The sequence below is a fragment of the Hemitrygon akajei genome, chromosome 8, assembly GCF_048418815.1.
Source record: "Hemitrygon akajei chromosome 8, sHemAka1.3, whole genome shotgun sequence".
NCBI lineage: Eukaryota > Metazoa > Chordata > Chondrichthyes > Myliobatiformes > Dasyatidae > Hemitrygon > Hemitrygon akajei.
In genome coordinates this window covers 143,300,795-143,326,188 of record NC_133131.1, presented here as the reverse complement: position 1 = coordinate 143,326,188, position 25,394 = coordinate 143,300,795, and the positions used below count along the sequence as shown (strand labels likewise).

General features: G+C 40.1%; 1 protein-coding gene across 14 annotated transcripts in view; it reads left to right on the top strand.

Annotated features, from left to right (window-relative positions):
- The window catches only part of nrp1a (neuropilin 1a), a 187,781-nt gene that overhangs the window by 47,817 nt on the left and 114,570 nt on the right, over positions 1 to 25,394 (top strand). For all 14 annotated transcript variants that reach the window (XM_073054804.1, XM_073054803.1, XM_073054806.1 and 11 more), the window contains exons 4-5: positions 848 to 1,029; positions 15,793 to 16,020. In XM_073054804.1, the coding sequence (XP_072910905.1) occupies positions 848 to 1,029; positions 15,793 to 16,020 (410 nt within the window). The remainder of the gene's footprint in view (positions 1 to 847; positions 1,030 to 15,792; positions 16,021 to 25,394) is intronic.

The following is a 25,394-nucleotide window of genomic DNA, read 5'->3' as shown; positions in this document are numbered from 1 at the left end:
TTGAAGTTAATAACTCATCAAGGGTGATTGATAAGTTCATGGCCTAAGGTAGAAGGAGATGAGTTATTAACTTCAAACTATTTGCATAATCACTCAAAGAGTTGAACTGCACGTGCATGTAACGAGAGCTGTATAACTCATCTCCTTCTTCCTCAGGCCATGAACTTATCAATCACCCCTGCTGTGGACACTTTCTGGAGGTCCAAGACCCATATGCTCCACGACCGCTGGACTAAGTATGTAAATATAGGAGGGGACTATGTTGAAAAATAAATGTGCTAGGTTTTCTAAAATGGACTCCTACCTTAGACCACAAACTTTTCAATCACCCCTCGTACATAGTTCACCAGGTGTGGGCTCAGCAAAGCCCTATATATTTGTAAAAAGGTCTATTTCTCAGATACTCTTATTACAATAAAGACAAACCTTGCATTTGCTGCTTTAGTTAGCTATTGCACCTCTGTGCCCTTTATCAAGAAGATGAACGGTAAGTTCAAAGCCCTTGCTCCAATGTTATGATGTATCGTTCTGCAGATACTGCCTTACTCAGAACTGATGGAGAACTGTACTTGAAACCTTTGAGGTCCACATGTCAAAACATACTGAATTTTCTTTGCTAGAAGATATGTACATGTGGATGCCAGGAGGAAGAAGGGTTATGAATTTGACATTCAGGAGGTTAAATTAAGGAAGAAACAAAAAGATAATTACTATTCATTGTTCCTTTGATCTCAGGAAATCAAAAATCAGCATAACAGTCATATCAAATGAAAATTAAACAGAATAATGATTATTGTATGTATTAATGACAGATATCCGTAATTGAATTTCCTGTATTTTTGCTCAGGTACGATTATGTGGAGGTACGAGATGGTGGAGATGAGAAAGCACCATCACTGGGAAAATTCTGTGGAAAAATTGCACCTTCACCACAGATCTCTACGGGACCTCTTCTGTTTGTAAAGTTTGTGTCTGATTATGAAACACATGGAGCTGGCTTCTCCATTCGCTATGAAGTTTTCAAAACAGGTTGGTTGCACTGTTTTTATTGTATATGCCTTTCTGAGTTGTATTAATTAGCTGAAAGAACTAATATTATAAGACATAATTAGTGCTCACAAAAAATGCTGGAGAAACTTAGCAGGTCAGGCAGCAACTAGGCAGCAGAGGAGAGGAATAAAGAGTCAATATTTTGGGCTGAAACTCTTCATCAGGACTGGAAAGGAAGGGGGAAGAAGCCAGGATAAGAAAGTGGAGGAAAGGGAAGAAATACAAGGTGGAAAGTAACAGGTGAAGCTTTTACTCCTTCTCCTCCCCCCCCCCCACCTTCTTACTATTGCTTCTTCCCCCTTCCTATCCAGTCCTGATGAAGAGTCTTGGCTCAAAACATCAACTCTCCAGAGATGCTGCTTAACCTGCTGTTCCTCCAGCATTTTCCCTGTGTTGCTCTGCATTTCCAGCATCTGCAGAATCTCTTGTGTTTATGATATTACTGTCTGTACATTGTCAAATATCTTGCATAGTGTTTCATTTGTTACATTACTCCTTCCTGTTGAATTCCACCTCCGTGCAGCAAGTTTGCCCTTGCTCTGAGAAATCGAGTATTGAAGTGTAGGAGAATAGATTGGTGAAATTCTTGACTTGTTATTTAATTTTGCAGTCTTTAGGTTCATCCTCAGTTTGTTCAGCAGTGAAGTAACACCAAAGGAAGAATGAGATGAAAACATTTTTAATAGGCCTTTTACAAGAGCTTTGGAACCACATCTTTTCCTCATTCACAGAACATCTGTGATTGATCAGAAATACCAGAGGAGCGTTTATGGCCACTCATGCAGCAAAACCTCTGCTTCTTGGCACAGTTCCTTATTTTTACATTCACCTTGGAATGGCCTCTCTTCTCATGTTCCTATGGAATTAGTTCAATGGTACATGGGTTGCATTTAAAAAGTATTGTAAATATACCGTAACATGTTTTCACCAGTCTTATTTTCATGAAGAACATACATGTACAGTGTGCATCAGCTAATCATTAACCAGTAAACAGGAATATCTTTTTAAGCAACTAATATTTAGGCACTAATTTTTATCACCTAAAGGGATTCTCAGCTGGACTGTCATAAGTATTTAGGTTAGCTGTAAGAATTCAGATTTGTGTCACGTTATAATCTCACTTGACGAGCGAATGAGTAAAATGAAACCAAATCTTTTCTTAAGTACGAAGCCCTTCATATCCACTCGGTGTCTGTGTTTCACGATTGTGTTGAAACCTTGTCCTCTGAACCTCAAGGTGAGCGAAGTACACTCTGCCTCCTGTGGAGAGTTTGAAGGCACTGCTTTCAGTACAAGTCTTGTCCATTGAGAGCTCAAACCTCCCCAGTGTTCAATTAACTTTAAGCTGCATGGTTTTGTGTCCTGCAGTTTCTCATAAACAGATGTATAATCCAACATGGTTGCTGATAAAAAAAAATTTTGCTTGTCTTGTTGCTACATAGCCTTAATGAGTTCCTGCAAGTATGCAATTATACTTCCTGCATAAAACTCCTGCTGTCAGAGATGGGTTAATGACTTTAATTCCAGGACATTTATAGGACAAGGCTCTAAGAACTGAATTTAGTACTGATATATTTAATAGCCTGCCTAATAGTATCATTTGGATAAAAGCACTGTTTTGGTTACCATGGAGGTGGCCCCATAAGAGGCCTCTACTGTAGTGCTCGTAACAGTTCATTGAAAACAATAATGTAAAGACCATTTTTATTGCCTTATATAAATTACCTTGGTATGCTGGAGCTGAACACGTGAAGCTTGGAGATGGCCCGCTGATGACAGTGCTTCCTTTCATCTTTTATTATTCCTTGGATAGGAAGTTCAGAGCATTTTTTTTGATAACACTAAGTTGAAAAGGGATGATATCAGGATCACATATATTTCTTAGAGGGCTGACACAGTGCTGCAGATAAGGGCAGTGGATTGTTGATGCTGGTAGAGTTACTACCTAACAGTGGTTCAATCCTGACCTCGGATGATATCTATGTGCAGATATGTTACGTGCCCTCCCTGTGACCACGTGGGTTTTCTTTTGGCGATCTGGTTTCCCGCTGCATCCCAAAGATGCACAGTTTGAAAGGTTAATTGGCTGCTGTAAATTGCACTAATGTGTAGGTGAGTGGTAGCATCTGAGGGGAGCTGATGGGAATTTGAGAAAAATAAAAAGGGATTAAAGTAGGATTAGTGTAAATAGCACAGATTGCCCTTGTGGACTTAGTGACTCAGAGGGTCTGTTTTCATGCTGTGTGACTGATTCTAGTTTGTCAAAATTAAACTCAAACTAGAATTGGTCATGCAGCATTATGATATAGATTATAGTGATGTAGATTCAAATCCTGAGGGAGAACACTTCGTGGATATCAGTCAGAGATCCATTTGAACTATGACTCTTTAAATAGAGAAGAACAGACCAGATTTCTAGCCATTGAGCCTTTTCTTCGTCAAGTCCCAAGGAAATGTACGAGGCACATGGAACAAAGAAAATAACATTCACCTCACACCACACGGCATCATCCAGTTATCTAAAGACACCACATACTGTACAGTGAAATAAAAACACTGATTACTGCGAAGACTTGGTATAAAAGTCATCAACCTGAAACATTAGCTCTGTTTCTGTTGCCTTGCTGAGTATTTCCAGCAGATCACTGTACCTGCCGTGTTTTCTGTTGGTCTACAGCAGGTGAATGATATAGATGGACATGACTGACATTTTGCCCCACATTCTTCAAATCAGACACAATATTTGTTGTGTGTTTTCAAGGAAAAAACATGGGTGAGGATGATGAAGTAAATGTTTCTCATCCTTCAAATTATAATATGGGATCTTTTATTTCCACTTTTAGGGGGTTATAAACTGCTACGCAAATACCTTCAACATTACTATGAAGTTTCAGTACTCGACTTGATATTAGCAATTTGTAATCATTACCAAACTTTCTATTAAGGTGGAGGAAAGCAGAGGGTCTTAGTCTAAAACCTTACCCAAAGCATTCAGGTATGGTGTCCTTCAGGACTGGAGTAAAGTATCAGCCTAGATGGTCTGTTCTTGTTTCTGGAGCTGGATGCCCAAAATTCTTGGTTCAGAGGCAAAGCGGCCAACAGTAGATAGAGGGTATTAAAGCAGATTTGCCGAGAAAATGGATTTCAAACACTTTTGGCAAATTAAATGAGTGAGGCATTTCAACCTAATGGCAGATCAGGTAAAAGAAATTGTTCCATAATTGATTGAAAGTTAATTCTCATGGTTTCCTACCTTTTGAGAAGTGTTAAAGTCTGACATGTGATTAAGCCAGCAGAATTGCATCAGGCATCTATGAAAAGAGTGGAAGTCAATGGGTTGGGTTTGCAGAAGGAGATTGTGGAAGACAAGGAGAACATGTGGGAAGATCCAGCTGTGTACAGTGTCATGGGCGGGACTCAAGCCCTCCTGATCAGCAGCTACACAGGGGACAAGAACATCTGTGTCCTAGGGAGATCAGTTCACAGATCCTTTTATCTGTGGTCTATACTGAAATGACGTAGAGAGGAAATTTGCATGAAGAACTAAAAAGTTTCTTATACGATTTTACTTCTACTTTTAATTTGACCTCCTCTGCAATGATAGTTGAAACCAAGTTTGGAGTAGGTGACTGTGGTGCTCCTACCCTGTCCACCAAGGCCATCCTGAGCTACTGGTTGCATGCCACTTTAACTCTCCTTCCCACACACTCACTGACTTCTCTACCCTTGACCTTTTCCAATGGCATGGAGACACAAATTGGAAGAGCATCATTTCACATTCTACTTTGGCAGCTTGCAACCCAATGGTGTGAATTTTGAATTTTACTATTTCAGTAACTCACACCCCAGGTGTTCTCCTCCCACACACACACTCATTCATCCACCTTGTTTTCTTCCCCTTTTATTCACCTCTTCCATCTGCCTCTCCCCACCTGGTTCCATCTATCCATCATCTTCTGTCCATCTGGTTTCATCTATCACCTACCACCCTCTAGCCCAATCTACTTGAACCTTTATGTACTACCTTTTCTCTTGTGTGTCAGTCTCAACCCAAAATATTGACTTACAACCTGTGCCTCCACAGATGCTGCTTGTCATGTTAACTTCTTTCAGTGTCCCTTTATTGCTTAGTGTGCTGTATTTCTTGATAGTTTAATACAAAAGCCTTACTTCTAATCCAATTTCCATCAATGAGCTATGAATGGGCAATTTCACATTGATGTCATTATCATGTGTTTAACATATGTAAATAGCAGCAATGTGATGATGAATTGCAACAGGGTAAAACCCTGTTCAGCTTCCCATTAGCCATAAACCCAAAAGGAAATGTGAAAAAGGTGAATGATTTATACACAAAAAATGAGCAGCGATAGATGTACCTTCTATGCAAATATTGTATGTGCTCATGTCTCGGGTCTAGGTCTTGAACCCATAATCTGATTCAGAAGTGAGAGATCTAAGCTGAATCATTTCAAAAGCATCACAAGGTACCGATTAATGTGAATCTCCCCAATCTTTCCATTGCTGTATACCATTAATCGTATCCTTGTACTACCACAACAGCTGAAATCAGTTCACTGGGCAATGCCATGAGTCAAATGTTAGACCACCCTGGTCAAACAATCCATTGCATCGTGATGAGTGTACTAAGGCTGAACAACTCCGCTATTGCTTCGGATGTGCTTCATCAAAAATTCCATAATGCTTTTAACATTGCTGGCCGTGAGAATGAAGAATTCGCCTTTTGAACTGCCTTTACTAAAATCTAACCATGCACGTAAACCTTTAACTTTCGGATGCCTGCCCCTTGGTTATCTGTTTACTGATTCGTCGACCACACATGATTGCTCTTTTCCCTGTGCTGCATGCACACAGACACCGGCTTCTGTACATCAAAATGCCTGATGTGCACGTGAAAATTGCGTAATGACAAGGGCTATTTCCTGATGGGTGATTGACTGAGGTGGTCATTATTAAATGAGCTATGCACAGTAAGTCAGACAAGCAGAGGCAGCCTGCAGCTGAACGTGATTCTATTTAAAGGGCCTTTGGGTTAAGTGTAAAGGAACGCAGGCACATTTCGGCAGTCACAGTGATTGTACGTGCAGTTCAAATCTAGACAAGAGCTCTTTGTATATGGGTATTACAGTTCAAAGTGCAAGACTGACTGACAAGCTTTTGAAGGCTAAATGATAAAAGTACCCCTTAAGCATGCTAAAAGTTAATCTTAGTCTTAATTTGATTTTCTGGCACCTGGAGATGTGATTAACATTGCATTACTAACAATGTAGAGAGAGAGAGAGAGAGTACTGTCAATGAATATTACATGTCAAGATTCATTTAGTCAGAGTGCAAGTGGAAAGTTTAATTTTAATTCAATAGTAATACAAGCTTTCTCTTTGAGTATTGTCAATTAGAACAAATCACATTTGTTCTCTATGCAGCTAATCTCTATAATTTCTTCCTAATTACCTAAAATTACTGGTCAATAGTCCTGAATGCAATTTGCTTGCTTTGAGAATTATGGCACATACTTTGACAATCAAATTGTGCTGTTATCGCTTAGATATACAAATGTCATCTTACATGCATAATCATTTGCCAACGTATTTCATTTGCAAATATATAACCAACACACATGCTCGATGTACCACGTTCACTTTAATATATGTAGCCAGAGCAACAATACCTTTCATATGCAGGATTAAACTATATATATTTACTTTGAGTGCTCTAATGAATGCCATCTTCACCTATCTCACATATATAATCACTGCTTACGCATATAAGTATGCTTACATTATCTTTACTAACATACAGTGCATCATTCACAAGGAAAAATCAACCATGCTTTGTTCACCTATCCAACCACTAATGTAGACAATTCAGCTTGGAGGTCTTGTGCAAATCAACAAGTCTGTCACATGTCACATTATTACTTTCAAGTGACTCTTGTAATCCTGTGAAAATATAACATGCAGATTAACTGACAGGTCCTCTGGCTTGTGTCTATAGCCTTGGAATGGCAATTAAGTTTCTAATTGAAATTAAAATATCCTGAAGAATTACAAGATGTGATTAAAGGGAGACTTCCTTTTTCTGTTATTTTTTCTACCCAAAAGCTAGTGTATTATTGAAGAGTGTGGCAAAATAGGTCGACCCACTTCCTTAACTAACACACCAACAGTTCAACTTCGGTGTAAGGTCCCCTCCTTTGAGCCTCCCCTTACTGCACGTTTGGCCAAAGGAGAATGCAGACAAGTATTTGTACTGCACCAAACCCCTGCTCTTGCTGAGGCCACTTTACCTTTCGGGTCCAAGGTATAAAGGATAGGGTGAGCAACTTGCAGGCAATGCTACTCTCTGTTTTGTCAGCTCAAATCACTTAGCAGAAAACAAGAGAAGTTGGAAACAAAAGCAAAAAGATGCTGGAAAGACTCAGGTCAGGTCAGGCAACATCTGGGAGACAGCATTGATTCAGAATAAGTCAGATTTGTTTCTCTCATGGACGATAAAGTGTCCTGCTAATTAGCTCCTACGTGGTTTCTTTCCCAAGACGTAGGCTACATGGTCAAAGTGACATTAATTGCCCATTCTTATTCATGTGTAAGGATGACAATAGACAATAGGTGCAGGAGTAGGCTATTCAGCCCTTCGAGCCTGCACCACCATTCAATGTGATCATGGCTGATCATCCACAATCAGTACCCCGTTCCTGCCCTCTCCCCATATCCCTTGACACTGCTATCTTTAAGAGTCTATCTAACTCTTTCTTGAATGTATCCAGAGACTTGGCCTCCACTGCCTTCTGGGGCAGAGCATTCCACAGATCCACCACTCTCTGGGTGAAAAAGTTTTTCCGCATCTCTGTTCTAAATGGCCTACCCCTTATTCTTAAACTGTGGCCTCTCGTTCTGGACTCCCCCAACATCAGGAACATGTTTCCTGCCTCTAGCATGTCCAATCCCTTAATAATCTTATATGCTTCAATCAGATCCCCTCTCGTCTTTCTAAATTCCAGTGTATACAAGCCCAGTCGCTCCAATCTTTCAACATATGACAGTCCAGCCATTCCGGGAATTAACCTCGTGAACCTATGCTGCACTCCCTCAATAGCAAGAATGTCCTTCCTCAAATTTGGAGACCAAAACTGAACACAATACTCCAAGTGTGGTCTCACTAGGGCCCTGTACAACTGCAGAAGGACCTCTTTACTCCTATACTCAACTCCTCTTGTTATGAAGGCCAACATGCCATTAGCTTTCTTCACTGCCTGCTGTACCTGCATGCTTACTTTCATTGACTGATGTACAAGAACACCTAGATCTCGTTGTACTTCCCCTTTTCCTAACTTGACACCATTCAGATAGTAATCTGCCTTTCTGTTCTTGCCACCAAAGTGGATAACCTCACATTTATCCACATTAAACTGCATCTGCCCACTCACCCAACCTTTCCAAGTCACCCTGCTTTCTCCTAACATCCTCCTCATATTTCACACTGCCTCCCAGCTTTGTGTCATCTGCAAATTTGCTAATGGTACTTTTAATCCCTTCATCAAAATCATTAATGTATATTGTAAATAGCTGCGTTCCCAGCACCGAGCCTTGCGGTACCCCACTAGTCACTGCCTGCCATTCTGAAAAGGACCCGTTAATCCCTACTCTTTGTTTCCTGTCTGCCAACCAAACCCCCAATACCATGTGCTCTAATTTTGCCCACTAATCTCCTATGTGGGATCTTATCAAAGGCTTTCTGAAAGTCAAGGTACACTATATCCACTGGCTCTCCCTTGTCCATTTTCATAGTTACATCCTCAAAAAATTCCAGAAGATTAGTCAAGCATGATTTCCCCTTTGTAAATCCATGCTGACTTGGACCGATCCTGTTACTGCTATCCAAATGTGTCGTAATTTCCTCTTTTATAATTGACTCCAGCATCTTCCCACCACTGACTTCAGGCTAACTGGTCTATAATTCCCCGTTTTCTCTCTCCCTCCTTTCTTAAAAAGTGGGATAACATTAGCTACCCTCCAATCCTCAGGAACTGATCCTGGATCTATAGAACATTGGAAAATGATTACCAATGCGTCCATGATTTCTAGAGCCACCTCCTTAAGTACTCTGGGGTGCAGACTATCAGGTCCTGGGGATTTATCAGCCTTCAGTCCCATCAGTCTACCCAACACCATTTTCTGCCTAATGTGAATTTCCTTCAGTTCCTCTGTTACCCTAGGTCCTCTGGCCACTATTACATCTGGGAGATAGTCTGTGTCTTCCCTAGTGAAGACAGATCCAAAGTACCTGTCCAACTCGTTCAATGCTGGGCTCTGGTTTCTTTCTACTACCAATCTTGTGGCTGCAATGTCCTTACATTTGTATTTGACAGACAATGTTCAAAATATTGATGAAAAGATGATATCTTGGTCTGTTTCATGTGAAAGTACTTTGAAACTTGGAGTGGAACTTAATGGTGTACTGATGACATTACTTCCTAGTCATTGTTCTTGACGGTAGAGGCCACAAAGTTGTGGAGGCTGGGAAGGTTTATGTAACTCTGGTGAGCTACAGCTGTGTGTCTTGCAAATTATACCTACCAAGGCCATCATGCTATATGAAGGAGTGGATGAGCTAATGTTTGGAGGCTGAACTCTTCCACACTGATAGTTTTGAACATTAAAGACACAAAAGCACATCCTGGGGATATTTCACTACCTAGTAAGATCTTGGATGATCAGTGATATGAATTTATTTATTACCATACTCTCCTTCTGCAACACTTAACCAATCTAAAACTCAAATTTAATAATTGACCACGCATCAACTGCTGTTTGAAAAAGAGAACTTAGAATTTGTATTACACCGTGTATAAGTGTTTCTAATTTCATTAAGAAAAACTGAATTTAAGATCAGAAGGCTATCAGACACATGAGCCGAATTAGGCCGTTTGGTACATCGAGCCTGCTATGCTGTTTCATCACGGCTGATCCATTTCCCTCTCAACCCCATTCTTCTGCCTTCTCCCTGTAACCATTCACTATTCAAGAACCTATCAACCTCTGCCTTAAATACACCCAATGACCTGACCTTGACAGTTGCACATGGCAACAAATTCCACAGATTCACCTCTCTCTGGATAACATTGTTGTCTGTGTCCTAAGCAGGCTAAAGTTAGAAGGAGAGATTGCATATATTAGGATATTGCTCCCCAATATTTAAGGAAGAGAAGCTATTTTGATGTTTAGAACTACATTTCAATCAACCCCTAACTTATGAACTACCAACAAACACAATCCTGACTATGCAATCTCTCCTCCTATGTTAGCCCTTGGAGTCTACAGTCAAGACTGGTGGCTAGAGTGTGGAATACATTGGGACATGACCTTTCCTGCACTGTCATACAAAGTTTCCGTGCTAAGATAAGAAAATCTGCAGATGCTGGAAATCAACGTAACAAACACAAAATGCTGGAGGAACTCAGCAGTTTATGCAGCATCTGTGGAAAAGAGTAAACAGTCAATGTTTCAGGCTGAGACCCTTCATCAGGACTGGAAAAAAGATGAGAATAGGGCAGTGGGGGAGGGGTGGAAGAAGTACAAGGTGGTAGGTGATCGGTGAAACCATGTGGGGGGAGGGGAGAGTGATGTAAAGAGCTAGGAAGTTAACTGGTGAAAGAGGTAAAGGGCTGGAGAAGGGGGAATCTGATAGGAGAGGGTAGAAGACCATGGAAGAAAGGGAAGGGGGAGGAGCACAAGAGGGAGGTGATGAGCAGTTAAGGAGATAAGGTGAGAGAGGGAAATGGGACTGGGGAATGATAAAGGAGAGAGGGGGTGCCATTACTGGAAATATGAGAAATCGGTGTTTGCACCATCAGGTTGGAGGCTACCCAGATAGAATATAAACTGTTGCCCCTCCAACCTGAGTGTTGCCTCTTCACGGCAGTGGAGAAGGCATGGACTGACATGTCAGAATGGGAAGTAGAATTAAAATGGGCAGCCGCTGGGAGATCCCACTTTTTCTGACAGATGGAGCGTAGCTTTCGTGCTCTAGTTCTTGGGCCACCCGGCATGAAGCTTACTTTCTTTACATTTTAGGCTTTTCCTATGTTGATGAATGTTTAGTTGGTGATGTAATTTATTCTGTGGGAGTTCATGCTCATTTCACAGTATTGGAACATGATAATTAACTCCAGCAAGAATGAGAAATGATAACCAACTGCATTTGATTATCGCATTATGTTTGCCGTCACAGGATGAATCCAAAACATGTTTTTTTTAAAAAAACACTAATTTCAGATTGTCTGATAGCTCATCGGGCAAGTATGTATTGCAGTACGGAACAGAACCATCCAGAAAAGGCAGTGAACTGGGTTCAAATCCAGCCTTTTAAGTTAGCCCCAGTAACCTTGGGCAAGTAAAGCAAAGAAATTAGGAAGAATACTGAAAGTGTTATGTTTGAGTACATGTAGTATACAGAATAAGGTTGATGATCTTGTAGCACAGTTAGAGATTGTCAGGTGTGATGTTGTGGGTATCTCTGAGTCGTGGCTGAAAGAAGGTCATAGTTGAGAGCTTTACATCCAAGGATACACGTTGCATTGAAAGGACAGGCAGGTAGGCAGAGGAGGTGAGTCTGTTGGTAAAAATTGAAATCAAGTCCTTAGGAATAGGTGACATAGGACTGGAAGATGTAGAATCCTTGTGGGTGGAGTTAAGAACCTGCAAGAGTGAAAAAATCCTGATACGAGTTATATACAGGCCTTCGAAAAGTAGCTAGGATGTGAGCTACAAATGACAACGGGAGATAGAAAAGGCATGTCTAAAGGACAATGTTACAATAATCATGGGGGATTTCAATAAGTGGGTAGTTCAGGAAATCAGGTTGGTGTTGGATCCCAAGAGAGCAAATTTGTACAGTGCCTATGAATCACAGGGGATTTCATTTTGCAGGTAGATTGGGAAAATCAGGTTGGTGCTGGATCCCAAGAGAGTGAATTTGTAGAGTGCCCATGAATCATGGGGGATTTCAATATGCAAGCAACTTGGGAAAATCAGGTTGGAACTGGATCCCAAGAGAGCAAATTTGTAGAATGCCTATGAGATGACTTTTTGTACCAGCTTGTGGTTGAGCCCACTAGAGGAATGGCAATTTTGGATTGGGTGGAATTGGACGGCAGAATAGCAATAGCTGGTGTTTCTGGGAGATACTTGAAGGCATGGGAAAGATACATACCAAAGATGAAGAAGTTTTCTATAAGAGTTTAAGTCAACTATTGCGGACAAGGGAAGTCAAAGACAACATAAAAGCTAAAGAGAAGGCATATAATACAGCAAAAATTAGTGGGGAAGTTAGAGAATTCAGAAGATTTTAAAAACCAATAGAAGGCAACCAAAAAGAAAATAAAGAGGGAAAAAAAGAAATATTAACGTAAGCTAGCCAATGAGACACTAGCAGAATGCCAGAAATGCGAGTGTGTCATGGGGCGGAAGTGGGTGTCATGGCTATTATTCAGGAGAAGGTGCTTGGGAAGCTTAAAAGCCTGAAGTAGATAATGGAAGTCACCTGAACCTCAGGGACTACACCCCAGGGTAGAGATTGTGAAGGGATTAGTCATGATCTTTCAACAATCACTAGTCTCTGGAATGGTTCCTAAAGAATGGAAAATTGCATATGTCACTCCACTCTTTGAGAAAGAAGGGAGAGAGGAAATTATAGCTTAGTTAGCCTAATTTCAGTGATTGGAAGGATGCTGGATTTGATTATGGAGGAAGAGGTTTTGGAGTACTTGGAGGCACTTGATAAAAAAAGGCCAAAATCAGCATGCTTTCCTTAAGGGGAAATTTTGGCTGACAATTTTGTTGGAATTCTTTGAGGAAATACCATGTAGGATAACCAAAGGAGAGTCAGTGAATGTTGTTTATTTGGACTTTTGGATGGCCTTTGACAGTGTTCTGTGCATAAGGCTGCCTAACAAGATAAGAGAACGTGTATTACATTCATTTCAAGTGGACTAGACTACAAAAGTAAGGGTGTAATGCTGAGGTTTTATAAGGCATTGCTCAGACTGCATTTGGAGTATCATGAAGTGTTTTGAGTCCCTTATCCAAGAAAAGATGAGCTGGCATTGGAAAGGTCCAGAGCAGGTTCAGGAGAATGATCCCAGGAATGAAAGGGTTGAAATATAAGGAGCGTTTGAGGACTCTGGCTCTACTCTCTGAAGTTTAGAAGAATGAGGGGGATGCTTTTGAAACCTATTGAATATTGAAAAGCCTAGACAGAGTGGATATGGAGAGGAGTCTAGGACTGGAGGGCACATCCTCAGAATTGAGGGGCATCCATTTAGAACAGAGATGAAGAAAAATTTCTTTAGCTAAAGGGTGGTGAATCTGTGGAACTCATTACACAAACGACTATGCAGGCTAAGTCATTGGACATATTTAAGGTGGAGGTTGATAAGTTCTTGATTAGTCAGGACATCAAAGGTTACAGGCAGAATGGAGGAGAATGGGGTGGCGATGGATAATAACTCAGCCTCAATGGAATGGCAGATAAGACTCAAAGGGCCGAATGGCCCATTTCTACTCCCTTGTCTTAGGATCTTATGGTCTAATTTCTTCCTTGTTCCTGATTGCTACCTACCGTCTAAAAATGTGATCGTAAGCATACATGAGATCACAGATGGGAACAGAATCATCTCTGGCTGTGGAGTTTCCAGCTGCTCCAGGAGGTTGTTGTGATTCTACTTTTAGGCCTTGTCCATAAAATAAGAACATCTTTTGGGTGGGATGTTAGTGGTTGCCCAATGGTTCTCAAACTGCCCCATTTGGGACCCAATGGAATGAATGGAGGGTCTGGAGTTTGCACATTCTCCCTGAGACTGCGTGACTTTCCTCTGGGTGCTCTAGTTGGCTCTCACACCCTAAAGTCGTGCAAGTTGGTAAGTGGAATGATCACTCTAAGTTGTGCCAAATGTTATAGAACTTAGTAGAGTTGATGAGAAAGTGGGGAAAATAAAAAATGGGATGAATGTAGGATTATTGTAAATGGGTTGTTGAAGGATAGCCTCATCTCCATATGATTTCATGAAATCGGACAAAATTGAAATAGCAATTGGTGTCTCACAGAACAGAAAAGGTGCCATTCCCTGGTTGATGTGAAAGGCCAGTGACAGTTGAAGCTGCTAGTCTGAAGATTTTCCGATTCTAGAGTACCACTACAGGACTTTATAAGTTAAATGGAAATTGCTGCCTCAAATTTTTTAATTTGGAAGTATTAAAATATTTTGCAAATATGAGTGATTTACTGATACTTGGAGCTAATTCTGATAACAGCGAAGAGGGTTTGTATCATGAGATATGAGCCTTTTTCGTTCCAACGTTGCATAGAATAAAGTGGAAAATGTATATGTGTGTGTGTGTGTGTGTGTGTGCAAACCTTGCACTAACTACCGCTGTGTATCATTTCATTACATTTTATAGAAACACCTGTGTCAACACGGTTCAACCTGGAAAGCAATGGTGGGCACATGCTGTACGCATTAACTCTTCCACCCTGTGTGTCAGTGCATGATAGGTCGCATCTGGTGTGCAAGCAGAATCACTCCCTGTGGAAACATACACCAGGACTCCCTCAGTTTGCAGAGACCTGTGCATCCCACTGGTGTTAGTAAAAAACTGCCATTTGCACATAAAACCTTCTTTAAAATTTAAATTAACAACAGGAAACGTGCAATTACTGTTTCTCCAGCGGGCAGCTGAAATTCCTCAACCATGCATTGTGCAGTATTAGGAATGCCATTATATTTAGTGCTGGAAGTCGCATACAGCCAAGCTACTAAACCTTACAAAACAGGCTTTTATGTTAAAGGCTACAATTATTGTTAAGCGAGATGACTGCATTGGTTTCTGATCATTATGTTCTCCAACTAATGATGGGTTAGCTTGATTACCAGGTGTAGATTACTGAAGTTACTCCATGGATTTTCAATAATCCAGTTTTGGCAGCAATAGCATCTCATGTCTCACCTATTTTCACCTGTGCTACCCACTGATTATGTGCTTCAGGTCATCACTTACCGCCTGCTTCCCAGCAGTGTTGTTGCTGTTTACATATGGCACCAGCTATGGGAATGCAAACCCAGCCGATTGTCACCTTTTTAAGGTAACACGAATTTGACGACACTTGGAACTGATTGTTCAATATATGAGGCAGTGAAGTTATGGCAGAGATCCACGAGGAAAGCGTAACATGTATGCTACAAGTATTTGCTTGGTTTGGGGTGGAAGATAGCTCAAAGCGACACACACATTTACTATAACTAGTATTAGTCTATTAACCTGACTCTCCCAAAATACTTCCTCCATATGTCCACTGGAACTGCCCATGGAAGGCTGGCATTATAAGGTCCTGACATTCCACCAAGTTTCTAGGGGGCTTTGAGATGCACAGAAGTAAAGTCTCTAACTTTTGTGTCTAAATTTAGGATTTAGAGATGCTTAGCTGAGGTTTCGGTTGAAGAATATAGAGATTTATCAAAGCATGTATCATAACTTCTTTGAAAGCTGAAAACATCATCCTGATGTCCTCGTACTTGTGTTTGAGTGAGGGGGTAGTTAACTGTGCGCAAGAAATCCTGAGGAAAGAAATTTTGGAGTAGAATTAATCTTAAACAGTAACATATCAAACACCTAAATTATATCCCACCCAACACTGAACCACTTAACCTTTTGTTCTGTATTTCAGGTCCAGAATGTTCTAGAAATTTCACCAAGCAAAGTGCAGAGATCAAATCACCTGGGTTTCCTGACAAATACCCAAATAATCTGGAATGCACATATATGATCTTTGCACCAGCCACGGCAGAGATTCTTCTGGAGTTTGAAAGCTTTGACCTGGAACCGGATAGCAATATACAAGAAGGAATGTTATGCCGCTTTGACAGATTAGAAATTTGGGATGGTTTTCCAGGAGGTAAGAACAATTTTTATCCCCCAGAAATTCTGCTTAGTTTAGCAATATGAAAACTGGAAGCCACATATACAGAAATGCACTGATAAGGCATTAAAATCGGGCAAGGTTGTCATTACATATTTCAAGTTGTAATTAGAATGTTGTTGTTAATAAAACAAGATATTAAATTGGATATTATGGAGCTTATTCATAATCTGCTGGAACAGCTGGACTGGAAACCACTGCAAGTTAGAAGTTACCACTTTTATCCAACAGATGTTTTTAAACATTGGAGGAAAAGATGTAGTTAGTATTTTGTGTAGTGTCATGATACTGATACAGCTTTGCAGAATGTTGGTGTTTTCTTTCAATGAAGGGAAGTTTTGAATAGCAACAAGCAATATTTCTAGTTAAAACAAAGTAATTTTCTTTTAAAACAATAAACCCCACTTCTTCAAAACCGTTACGTATTTTAATATAAAGAAAAGCAATGGCAAACAGGAAGAAGATGCAGTAACCTCCGTTCCAATAGTTAAGTGCAGACTCTTCGATAGCTTTGCTGACCACCTGTTCTCTGACTGCAGTGGCCTTCTTGAGCTTCCGGTTGCAAGACACTTCAACTGTCCTCTCCATTCACACACCCATTTCTCTTTCCTCCACTGCCTGGGTAAGAACAGATGCAAATAAAAGGAACAGCATCTCACATTCCACCTGGGTTGTCCACTAACAATGAATTCTAACATTGTGTTCCCCATTTTCATAGTCACACATACAAAATGCTGGAGGTCGCACAGTATCTTGGGCTGAGACCCTTCATCAGGACCCTTTTTGGTCTCGGCCTGAAACGTCGACTGTTTATTCCTTTCCGTTGATGCTGCCTGACCTGCTGTCTTGCTCCAGTATTTTGTGTGTGTTACTCTGGATTTCCAGCATCTGCAGAATCTCTTGTGTTCTCCATTTTTGTGTAATCTGTTTCCCCTCTATTCCTTTCTCTCTCCTTCTCATCCAACCAGGTCCTCTCACACACATCCTCCTTTCCAAATCCCATATCCAGTTTCTATCCCCTCTCCCAGCTGATTCCATCTGCTTATCATGCACACACTCTACCTAATGGATCCTCTATCTCCTCCCCTCACTGTTCCCATCTGCCCACCATCCCTCCCACATCTGGTTTTGCTCATCCCATTCCTTCCCTATCAGATTCCATAATCTGAAGTCCCTTGTTTTTTCCACCATCAGCTCCTGGCAGCTACCATCTTGCCCCCACCCTCGATGGTCTCTGTCTGCCAATTAACCCTGCCCACACATGGATTTACCTATCCCTTGCCTGTTCTTCCTTTGTTCCTGCCCTCTCACCTCTTTGTGGAGGCTACCTCCCTTCTACATTCTTAGCCCTGCTGTTGCCTGACCCACTGAGTTCCATGCTTCCAGCATCTGCAGTCTTTCATGTCTCTGTTTAAATACTACTGTTTAAACCTTCCAAGATGCCTGAGAGCTGTCTAACTAGATAAAATCTTGAGACAATGAGGGCAGATCACCAGACATAGACAAGGAAGAGATTTAATTTTTATCCAGAAGTAAGTGAGTGAGCAAAAGGTTTGGAAAGGGTATCTCAGAGGTTGGGCCTGAGTAGCTCCACAGATGGAGTGAGGGAAAGTCAAGAGCTGATAAGTTTGAAGAAACAAAAAGAAATGATTCGGTGGTGTCAAGCATCATTTGATAAGCTGAGGTTTGAAGGATGAGAGAATGGAGGGGGTTAAGTGACTTCATAGATTTGAGGTTACTGGAAGGAGTTAAAATAGATGAATTTATGTGAAGTGATTTACGTTCTGCCTGGAAATGTCGTGGCACATCTTTAGAAAGTGCAGAGACCAATATGAGTAGGTTTCTGTACCTCTTCTCCTCAAGCTGTGGTGGACTATCAAGAATACGCCTGCAAAAAATGTGCCCAGTTATGTGTGATAACTTGTAATTTCAACACAGTGAAAATCGAAAGGATTGGCGGTGGGGGAGATAGCTTTTTAGGATGGTAATTTGAAGTTGGGAGGCATTAATCATGGAAATACTGATGCAGTGGTGAGCTCAGGGATGCTATGAGCAACAGACAGTTCATTAATTTTGAAATAATAGTTCTCCTTTGGATCTCTGTTACTGTGATTTAAAATCTTATGAATTATAGAAATTACAGCATGAATTTGCTTTATTACTCTTCTGTTGCTGTTAACTCTTCATCTGATGCTATCTTTTCTCATCGATTTCTATGTTCTTCCCTCATATCTTTCAACATGCTTCCTTTTTCAAGAATATATTCAATTGCTTTCTAAATTATGTTAGATTTTCAGCCTCGATAGCTTCTTGTTCTTATTCTAACAACCCACCACGTTTTATAATTGCTTCTAACAGCTCTCTTTGTTCGTCTAGTGCAACTCTTTGTTACCAGTTCACCAGCCAGTAGAAACAATTTTCAATTATTTATCCATTCAAAGCCTTTCATTACTCTTCAGTTCAAGAGATGAAAGCCACAATAGTTCAAATATTTTTCATAACTATAATTTTAATTCCTGGTATCATTCTAGTAAATCTTCACTGTGTTCTTTCCTTAGCTCTATATTCCTTGGCACTAATGGAATGGCTTGCATTACTTGACAGAGCTATTCAGCCTCTTTTCTTGTCTTTCTTTTTAATATCCTTATGTCGTGATTCCAAGGTTCTATTGTTCTGCTATCCCCATTTTCACTTTTACAGGTTTATGAATACCCACTCTCAGATTTATGTTTCCTCTTTTATTAAGTATCTTGCCATTTGGTTCATACTTATTGTGACTATTTTTCTTGTCACAAGTATGATCCTGAAGAGACATGACAGGGTAGATGTGGAGATAGTGAGGGAGTCTTGAATGGAGAGCATAGTTAAAAGATGAGGCAACGATCGTTTAGAGTTATTGATTTACAGAATTGTGTAGCTAAGAAACAGGCCCTTTGGCCCAACTAATCCATACCAACCAACTAATTTACCTAGTTTGACCTATATCCCATTGAACCTTTCCTATCCATGTAATTGTCTAAATATATTTTAAACATTGTAATTATGATAGCCACTAAGGATTCCACTGGCAACTCATTCCATATACCTAGCACCCTTTCTGTGAAAAGCTTGCTCCTCAGATCTGTTTTAAACCTTCCTCCTTTCATCTTATAACAATGCCCTTTAGTTTTAGGCTCCCCTACCCTGGGAAAAAGACTGTGCCTATCTATGCCCCTCAAGATTTCATATGCTTCTGTAACATCACCTCACAGCTTCCAACTCTCATAGGAAAAAAATTTCAGCTTTTCATTATAATTGAAGTGCTCCAGTCCAGATAACGTCCTCATGAATCTTTCATGCATCATTTCCACTTAATATCATCCATCCTTCTAAGGACCAGAACAATACTCCAAATATGGTTTCACCAATGACTTGTACATCAATATAATGTCCCAATTGCTTTTCTCATGCCCTGAAAGGTTGTGGACTCGATGGTTGTGTGGAATTGGTACAGAAGAGACAAGCCTGGGGCAGATCAGCCTGAAACTCTTCAATTTATTGATGTTTTTATGCTGTTTTCCTAAAATGTGTATCCATGTAAAATCTCTTTTGATGCTATTCCTTTTAGATTTGTTTGCAGCAATTGTTTGTACCCATGTCCGAATCATTTGGAAATCAAAAGAGATCCTTGCACAAAGCTATGGGATACTGTTGCATTCTCCTACTTTCCATTTTCCATTGCATAATGCTAATTGTCTAAGACTGCTATTAACTGAGACAGTAAATTAGGCAGACTTCAACAAGAAAGTAGGTCAAAGTTCAGGAATACCACCAAATATACTTTTACAGAATTCATTTGATGGATATTTCTAGGATTATTACAAGTACAATGAATACATGGTCCGTTGTGGGCAAAAGCAAGGGATCAAACAGTTTTCTAAAATTGCTTTTCTAAAAATAACCTTGAGATAATTTATTTTATTGCAACAATTACTTGCAAAAATTAATTTATTAATATAACAAATCTTTATCTGGAAGTGCCAGAATCTGTAGCAATTGCTGTAAAGTAATTTATTTATTATTCTGATTACGAAATAATATGTTAGAAATTTTTCAGATACAGTAATTAGCCTCTAAATTGTGCCGTAAAGGTAATTTGAACTGTAATATAGAGAATGTTTGATAACATTAGGCCTTGTTGTCTACTGAATTACTACTTACTTGACTCGTGTGTAGATTGGAACCAAAGGCAATTTGCCCAATGTTAGTACTCTACCAAGGTAAGTCCTTCCCAACAGCTCAGGCTGGGATTTCAAAGTGAGTTCTTAAGAGATTATGCTAAAACTATGTGCCTGATATTAAAGCCAAGAACAATTGGCATTGAGAAAAATAGCTATTTATTTGCAAAGTCAATCAGATTTTCAATAATATAAAATGAATTATTTCAATGCAGTTAGATTCAGAAAGATAACTTCACAGGTGCTTTTGATTCATTTATTATCTATTGCAGTGTGTGAGATGTTTATCAAAATAGTGCAAATGCATTTGGAAAATATTAACTGATCGGCATTCCGAAGCACAACTATTCCCCCTTTGTTTCCTTTACTGACTCTAATATTACAAGAACTGGCACCATATCAGGTGTCAGATCTCAATCCTTTGTCTCCTGAGGCATCAACCATTTTTGTTCTGGTGCCCACTCAAATAGTTCCAAAGAACTGGCAATTTATTTCAGTCCAAAATAAATATTCTCGATTAGCGATACTATAGTGGCAAATTTCCAAGAGCTGAGAGCATATTAAAAGGATGGGAGATAGAGGAAGAAGGTCAGTGAATAGATATCTGGAGCAACTGTTCACAAGGTGATTTCAGAGTCTCATGTTTGCATTACACCCCCCAGCACTGTATCACAATGTAAACTACATGTATTTGATATATTAACAACTGGCTTGCATCAGAGATTTGCACATATGTAACACAATCTCAGTGTACAGATGACTTTTTAAACTCCTGGAGCAGTTTTCATAGTTTATAAGGTAATCCAACCTCCTCTGTGGAGCTGCAGTTATAGCCTTGTTAAGACATCCAAGTGAGCAATTACAGAGAGAAAAGAAAATAATTCTTGTTTGGATTTTCTGTTGTAATAATAATCAATTTTAAAATCGTAATGCCTGTGCTTCTAAAGAAATCACTGCATAAAGCACCAGAGATTTTTATTAAGTGATATGTTTGAAAGAAAGTTTCTGTGAGACACAGCTGTTTCTGAGAAAGTGGAAACATCATTTTAAGAAATATTACCAATTTCCATTTGATATTAAATAATGTAAGATATAATAGGTATTCTATGGTCCTACTCTTCTACTTTTGGAGCCAGGCAAATCTGCATAGTATTTTGTTGGGAACTGTTGGAATCCATGAAACCACAGGGTTGGAGAGTTGAATCTCTCCCTCTCCGTTTAGTGGTATCAGTCCTACAATATTTCTCCTTGTCATTTTACTGTGATTTAATATCCTTTTGTTGAGATGAACTGCAAACTTGATAATAAATGGCAAAAGCAGCTGATAAGTAATTTGACCCTAGAAGTATTCCTCAAAGAATCACATAGCAAATTACTCCTCAAAGAACCTGAGAAGTAACAACATTAAAGAGAAATAAAACATAAAAGTAGAAATATATGAAGACAGAAAAGATATTGAGAAAGGAGAGAGTCTAGTCTTGTACAAAATATTAAACGTCAATGAAAAAATATGGAAAGGACAGAAAGTCAGATAAGAATCATAAACAATAAACATATAAACAAAGGAACCTTGGTTGGCCTGGAATCTCTAGATTACCCATCCCACTGATGTATCACTACATTCATATCTGATCATTTATCAATCATTTTTATTGGAAAATATCTCATTATTCAACATTATTCAAAAAAATCAAAAATTGGATAATATACCAATTATTTTTCTTTGAATAGCTGAAAATACAGAGAAGGAAAGGAATGGAGTAAACAAATGTTACTGACACATAGGGAAGAACAAAAATAAGAAAAAGAAGTAGAAGAAACATAAAGAGAAATAAGGAGAAAGAAGTGAAATGCTTCTCTTGTTTGTATATAAAATATTTGTCATTGGCTAAAAGCTGCTGATATCAACATCTTAGCATCCATCTCAGTTTGTTTTGTGTCATCTCCCGCTTTCTCATCAATGAAGTTATTTCAGGCATACATAGCCATGAATGGAATAATTTAAGGCTGGCTCCATTCTGAGTGCTGAATCCATTAAGACCAAGCAATCTTTGGATTTCTTGAACTCTTGGAACCTTGTCAAGAATCTTTTTATTGTGAAGAGATGGTAGATATTCTTGGTTTTTTTAAATTGAAAGTCAATCACCTAGGGAATTGTGTGTCCAAGTTAGCATGTGTAAAGGTCTCTTTGTCAGTGGCTCAGACTACCTTCAGAAAGGCACACTTGATAATATGAATCAGAATATAGCACAGAAAGTCTTAGAAGCAGATTAATTTCCACAATTTATTCTACATTAATGCTCAGTTATTTCAGGATCAGAATCAGGTTGATTATCACCGGCAGGTGTCGTGAAATTTTTTAACTTAGCAGCAGCAGTTCAATACAATACATAACATAGTAAATCAATTACATTATACATATATTGAATAGATTAAAAATTGTGCAAAAACAAATAATATGTATTAAAAAGTGAGTTTGTGTTCACGGGTTCAATGTCCATTTAGGAATCAGATGGTAGAGGGGAAGAAGCTGTTGCTGAATCGCCCTTAATAATGGACGCTGCCTTTCTGAGACACCGCTCCTTGAAGATGTCCTGGGTATTTTGTGGGCGAGTACCCAAGATGGAGTCAACTAAATTTACAACCCTCTGCAGCTTCTTTTGGTCCTGTGCAGTAGTTCCCCCCCCCTCCCCCTCCATACCAGACAGGGATGCAGTCTGTCAGAATGTTCTCCACAGTACATCGATAGAAGTTTTTGAGTGTTCTTATTGACATACCAAATCTCTTCAAACTCCTAATGAAGTATAGTCACTGTCTTGCCTTCTTTGTTGCTGCATCGATATGTTGGAACTAGATTAGATCCTCAGAGATCTTGACACCCAGGAACTTGAAACTGCTCACTCTCTCCACTTCTGATCCCTCTATGAGGATTGGTGTGTGTTCCTTCATCTTACCCTTCCTGAGGTCCACAATCAGCTCTTTCGTCTTACTGACGTTGAGTGCCAGGTTGTTGCTGTGGCACCACTCCACTAGTGCATCTCATTCCTGTACGCCCTCTCATCTCCAACTGAGATTCTACCAACAATGGTTGTATCATCAGCAAATTTATAGGTGGCATTTGGGCTATGCCTAGCCACACAGTCATGTGTATATAGGGAGTAGAGCAGTGGGCTAAGCACACACCCCTGAGGTGAACCAGTGTTGATTGTTGGCAAGAAGGAGATATTATCACTAATCTACACAGATTGTGGTCTTCCGGTTAGGAAGCTGGGGATCCAATTGCAGAGGGAGGTACAGAGGCCCTGGTTCTGTAACTTCTCAATCAAGATTATGGGAATGATGGTATTAAATGCTGAGCCACAGTCCATGAACAGCATCTTGATAGAGATGTTTGTATTGTCCAGGTGTTCTAAGGCCGTGTGAAGAGCCTTTGAAGAGTTTGCGTCTGCCGTTGACCTATTGTGGCGATAGGCAAATTTCAGTGGGTCCAGGTCCTTGCTGGGGCAGGAGTTCTGTCTAGTCATGACCAACCTCTTAAAACATTTCATCACTGTAGATGTGAGTGCTACTGGGCAGCCCACATTCTTCTTCTAACTAAGTAAACTAACTAAAGTAATTTCTTAAAGTATAATTAGTCTTGAAAATTAAATTATTTCATATTTGCATGATATATGCCCTTATGAGAAAACTGCTCTGGTATGACATGCAGGCTGAGTTAGTTGTTAATATGTCGAATGTGAGGGGTGAGGAAGGGTAGGAGGGGGTGTGAGGAGTGTGTCACCCGTACTGGGTTGCAGGCTACCTGCTCCTCCATTTGATGACACATTTAGTATGGCTCTTGGAACACTCAGATCTTGATTTGCAGAACTGTTATATTTATAAGATACTAGTTTCTAGTTTAGAAGGTAGCATAATTATAGGGGAGATTGGTTGTGAGTAATCACAATCCTGAATTGTCTCCTTTTCTCCACATGCTAATGTTTAAGTCACTTTTTGTCCTCTTTAACTGTATTCAACAATTTATGAATAATTCAATCTTCTTGGCTCCATTTATTGTACTGCAATCCTCTATTAAAATCATCCTGCTGCTGGTGTGTGCTTGATCGAGCCGACGCTCGTAATTGGCCCTCAGGTTAATGCTGTGGCCCTTCTTATCTGCTGCACTACCTACAGGATACTTGCTCTACATCTCCTGAAGTGGGAGCCAGCAGGGAGTGGAAACCGGGCTTCCGATGCTCTGTCGCAGCACCAGCAGTGCTATCTGATTGCCATTTTTGGGGGATCGAGGAGTGATGCTGGGTTGGAGCCTAGTATGAGGCAGTCTCATCCTCTATACCTTTTCCTCATGCGCTCCCTCTGATTGCCCCTGTAGACAATAAACAATAGACAGTAGGTGCAGGAGTAGGCCATTCGGCCCTTCTAGCCAGCACCGCCATTCACTGTGATCATGGCTGATCATACACAATCAGTACCCCGTTCCTGCCCTCTCCCCATATCCCTTGACCCCGCTATCTATAAGAGCTCTATCTAACTCTTTCTTGAATGCATCCAGAGACTTGGCCTCCACTGCCTTCTGGGGCAGAGCATTCCACATATCCACCACTCTCTGGGTGAAAAAGTTTTTCCGCATCTCTGTTCTAAATGGCCTACCCCTTATTCTTAAACTGTGACCTCTAGTTCTGGACTCACCCATCAGCGGGAACATGCTTCCTGCCTCCAGTGTGTCCAATCCCTTAATAATCTTATATGAGAAGATCCCTTCTCATCCTTCTAAATTCCAGTGTATTCCAGTGTATACAAGCCCAGTCGCTCCAATCTTTCAACATATGACAGTTCCGCCATTCCGGGAATTAACCTTGTGAACCTATGCTGCACTCCCTCAATAGCAAGAATGTCCTTCCTCAAATTTGGAGACCAAAACTACACACAATACTCCAGGTGTGGTCTCACCAGGGCCCTGTACAGCTGCAGAAGGACCTCTTTACTCCTACACTCAATTCCTCTTGTTATAAAAGCCAGCATGCCATTAGCTTTCTTCACTGCCTGCTGTACCTGCATGCTTGCTTTCATTGACTGATGTATAAGAACACCTAGATCTCGTTGTACTTCCCCTTTTCCTAACTTGACTCCATT